The 4045-nt window shown below is 45.5% G+C and overlaps 1 protein-coding gene across 4 annotated transcripts in view; it reads left to right on the forward strand.

Annotated features, from left to right (window-relative positions):
• The first annotated feature begins 235 nt into the window (after window positions 1–235).
• Terf2 (telomeric repeat binding factor 2) overlaps window positions 236–4045 on the forward strand; it is a 33879-nt gene continuing 30069 nt past the window's right edge. For 2 of the 4 annotated variants that reach the window (XR_002819893.1, XM_023709410.1), the window contains exons 1-3: window positions 243–1074; window positions 1167–1262; window positions 2060–2190. Coding sequence is in view for 3 of the 4 variants with exons in the window: in XM_023709410.1 (XP_023565178.1) it covers window positions 696–1074; window positions 1167–1262; window positions 2060–2190 (606 nt within the window). In the remaining variant the exon portion in view is untranslated. Of the gene's footprint in view, window positions 1075–1166; window positions 1263–2059; window positions 2191–4045 lie in introns of all 4 variants that reach the window. The other 2 variants (XM_023709409.1, XM_023709411.1) reach the window with 2 other exon arrangements.

Raw genomic sequence — 4045 nt, forward strand, 5'->3', positions numbered from 1 at the left:
CCATCCTGAGAAATTAGACTTTAATCAGTTTGGAACTTGGTCATGGTTGTAACTCAACATTAGAGCACTTTAGCATGCACAAGGTCCTGGGTTGATGCCTGCACACACACACACACACACACACACACACACACACACACACGGGATTTACTCATTCACTACCTTATCTTATTTCCTATGAGATTTGGTTTAAGAAAAAGATAAGGCAAAAAAGTGTGAGTTTCATACTTTTATCATCTCTGTAAATATACAAATTCAATTGTTAGGAAATTATCTTACGGAAACAATTATGAATTTGTACAGTGATACAGCTAGCAATCTTCCTTTCTTTCTTCTGTTTTGTTTTGTCTTTGAGACAGCATCTTGCTATGTAACTCAGGCTGGCCTTGAGCTCACTCTGTAGCCGACGGTGGCCTGTGAACTCGAAGCAATTACCCAGCCTTAGACTGCTGGGATTATTGAGGCGTACCCACCACAACCAACCCGCAGTACTTTGTAAATTCGTAGTATGGTGAGCACTGAACTGAAAACCCGCGGGCTTTCTGACCTGGGTGGTATGGACTTCAAGCCCCAGCAGTCATTGCGGTGGACACTTTGTCGGGGGGAACTACGGAGTCCGAGAGGAAGAAAAAATTAAGCTCCCCTGTCCTTTCCCTCCCAGAAGCCCGCGGGTGGCTCGGAGCGCCGTCCGTATCATGGCCGCGGGAGCCGGGACTGCGGGCTCCGCTTCCGGCCCGGGCGTCGTGCGTGACCCCGCGGCGTCACTGCCGAGGAAGCGGCCGAGCAGGGAGGGCGGGGAGGGTGCGCGACGGTCGGACGCGATGGCGGGAGGAGGCGGGAGCAGCGATAGCAGCGGGAGGGCTGGAGGCCGGCGGGCGTCCCGCAGTAGCGGGCGGGCTCGGCGAGGACGCCACGAGTCAGGGCTGGGGGGCGCGGCGGAGCGAGGCGCGGGGGAGGCTCGGCTGGAGGAGGCGGTCAACCGCTGGGTGCTCAAGTTCTACTTCCACGAGGCGCTGCGGGCCTTTCGGAGTAGCCGGTACGCGGACTTCAGGCAGATCCGGGACATCATGCAGGGTGAGGGCCGGGCCGGCCGGGGGAAGGAGGAGGGTCTGTCGGTGGGGACCGCGTGTCGGGGGTGGCCGAGCCAACGATGTCTTCTTTCCCAGCTTTGCTTGTCAGGCCCTTGGGGAAGGAGCATACGGTTTCCCGGTTGCTGCGGGTTATGCAGTGTCTGTCACGCATTGAAGAAGGGGAAAATTTAGGTATGGTTATTTCTGTGTGTGTGTGTGTGTGTGTTTTGTTTTTTGTTTTTTTTCTGGGCTTGCTTACGCACGTAAAGATTTTGTTTTCAAACTTCTCGGGAACTGAAGGATTCCAGGTTAAGGTGCGCAGCTGTTTGCATCTCAGTGGGCCTTTGCATTCCACAGTGGATTTATTCTCTGTCTCTAGTTTTCTTCAGTTAAGGTTTATCTTGGTTGCTTTTCTGTGGTTTTTGTTTTCTCCCACCTGTTAATTGTTCACCGAACTTTGTTGTCAGAAGTGAATCATGTTGATATGGACATGTTTTTTCCACTTTAGAGTGGTTTTCAGAGTAAGAGCCTTTTGTGTTTTTGTTTTTTTCTCACTGTATTGAACTCGACAGCTGTTCAGCAAACTGTCTTACGTTTTTTAGCCATTTTTATCTTAGAAAGATGTGTTATATTTTGGGAGGCAGATATGTTTGTTAAATAATTCAGGGCCGGGGAGATGGCTCAGTAGAGTAAGCGCATAAGCGCAAGGGCCTGAGTTCAATCCCCGGTTCCGAAAAAAAAAAAAAAAAAAAATCAGCTATCTGGAAAAGAAAGTCTCTTTAAATTCATTGGGGAAAAACAGTTAAATTCATTAATTGGAATTTGACCACTTCGCAGGTATGCTAGTTTGTATCAGATACATTAGCAAAACAAGTGCAAATCTTAATGTATTTGTTCTTTTCCCATAAATATGTATATATTTTTGGACATCGTTTTTCTGCTCCCTAGAAAAGAGCTTGAAGTGAAGTGAAAACTGTGCTTTGTTCTAGACTGTTCCTTTGATATGGAGGCTGAGCTCACACCATTGGAATCAGCTATGAATGTGCTGGAGATGATTAAAACGGAATTTACACTGACAGAAGCAGTGGTCGAATCCAGTAGAAAACTGGTCAAGGAAGCTGTAAGGCTTTATTTTTTACTTTTTTCCCCTTTTAACAAAAATCTGAGGTGATTGAAGACACAGTGCTCAATCTTTTCTGTGTGATGTAGAGGACAAATAGAGATGGAGAAAGAATAAGCAAGCACGTGCATATAGATGTTACTCCAGCCAGGTGTCCCCTTTCCCATTCAAGGGTGCTACATACTCAGCTTTTGTGCATTTAGTGTTCTTCCTAAGAACTTCCTCTGTACTGGCTACAGTACACAGGAAGTAGGTTGGCATTCAGAACTGACATTTTGGAGGTAGTTGAACCAGTAAGGAGCACTGTGAAGGGCCACTAGTATCTCTGCTGTAGGGTTTGGTAACCCTGTGTATGATAAGCTACAGGGAATAGCTGGCCATGGGAAGTACAGGACTGACTTTGAGCTCTTCCATGCAGCTGTCTGTAGAGCTTGGAGATATGCCCTTTGAACGGACTAGAATCAGAGGTGCTGAGATAATGAACAAGCTAGGAAAACAACCTTAGAACGGCACAGGAGCATTAAAACTAAGAAAGAAGCCAAAAGCCAGGTGTAGTGACACAAACCTGTAATCCCCGCATCTCTGGGTGGCTGAAACAAGAGGATCATAAATTCCAGCCCAGCTTGAGCAATTTAGTGAGACCTTTTCTGAAAGCACTTAGGAATAGCTCATTGTGAAGGTGGGGGTTTCGTCCACATTACCACACAAAAAGAGAGAAAGGAAAAAGCTAATTAAATACCTAGACATTTGGGACTGTCATTGTGTCACTGCCCAGGTTGCATCAAGTAGTAGAACTTCTTATTTAAAAACATTAGAAATGATTGTGGGAATTAGTCAGAAAACGTACTTTTCTTGCATAACCAAGGCTGGAAATATGGAAGCAGATGCAGAGGTGAGATTGAACAGATCAGCATTGCTTTTGTGGGGGAAAATAAGGAAATTGGAAGAAAAGAGCACCCTTCAAAGGATATAATCCCAGAGGTGGAGATAGGATAGAGGATGCAATGCATGCTTAGCAAGGAAAACATTGGCTGTGTTCAGGGTACTCAAGTAGCCTGTCTTGTTTAAAAAAAAAAACAACACAAAAAAAAAACACACAAAAAACTAATGAGGGGCCAAGCAAGTGGCTCAGTAGACTACGCACTTGCCTGGCAAGCTCAAGGGCCTGAGTTCAATCCCTAGTTCTGCAAAAAAAAAAAAAAAAACTAATGTGAAGGGGATGTGCAGACATTTTATTTATTCAGTTAAAGACATTGTGCGGGAACTGCTTTTGATCATGTGAAGTATGGTTAGGTAATTATTATTCATTTCCAAGAAGAAATAATTCCAAGAATTGATTTTTATATAGGTGAATCAAGTTTGTATTGGGGTAAAGTACAAGAAAAACGTTATTAGAGTGGCTGCTTCCACAGCCTCAGGTTGTTGTAGTTCGATCCCCACAACCCTCCAGCCAGCCAAAAGTGCCCTGAAGGCATTCGAGGAGAAAAAAAAAAAAAGAAAAACGTTATTAGGGAAGAGAAATTCATGCCTACTTTCAAAATAGCTAAACTTCTTTTAAATGGGAAGAAATGAGCTAGGTGTGGTGCCACCTAGCTCTGATTCCAGCAGTTGGAAGCCTAAGGCAGGGGGACTGCTTTGAGTTCGAGGCCAGCCTCAGATACATAGGCTTTTCTCAAAAAATAACTAAAGAAAAAAAAGAAATAGTATCAGTTCAGAAGGCTTGCCAGTTAGCTAAGTTGTTTAAAGCGTTTGCTTGGGCAAACTCAGACGCTGGGGACCACGGTTTGATCCCCAGCTCTACATGCCACACCAGACCCGCCCTTAAGGCAGCCTGAACCAGCCCCCCCCAAAAAAA

The sequence above is a fragment of the Octodon degus genome, unplaced genomic scaffold, assembly GCF_000260255.1.
Source record: "Octodon degus isolate 3935 unplaced genomic scaffold, OctDeg1.0 scaffold00011, whole genome shotgun sequence".
Lineage (NCBI taxonomy): Eukaryota > Metazoa > Chordata > Mammalia > Rodentia > Octodontidae > Octodon > Octodon degus.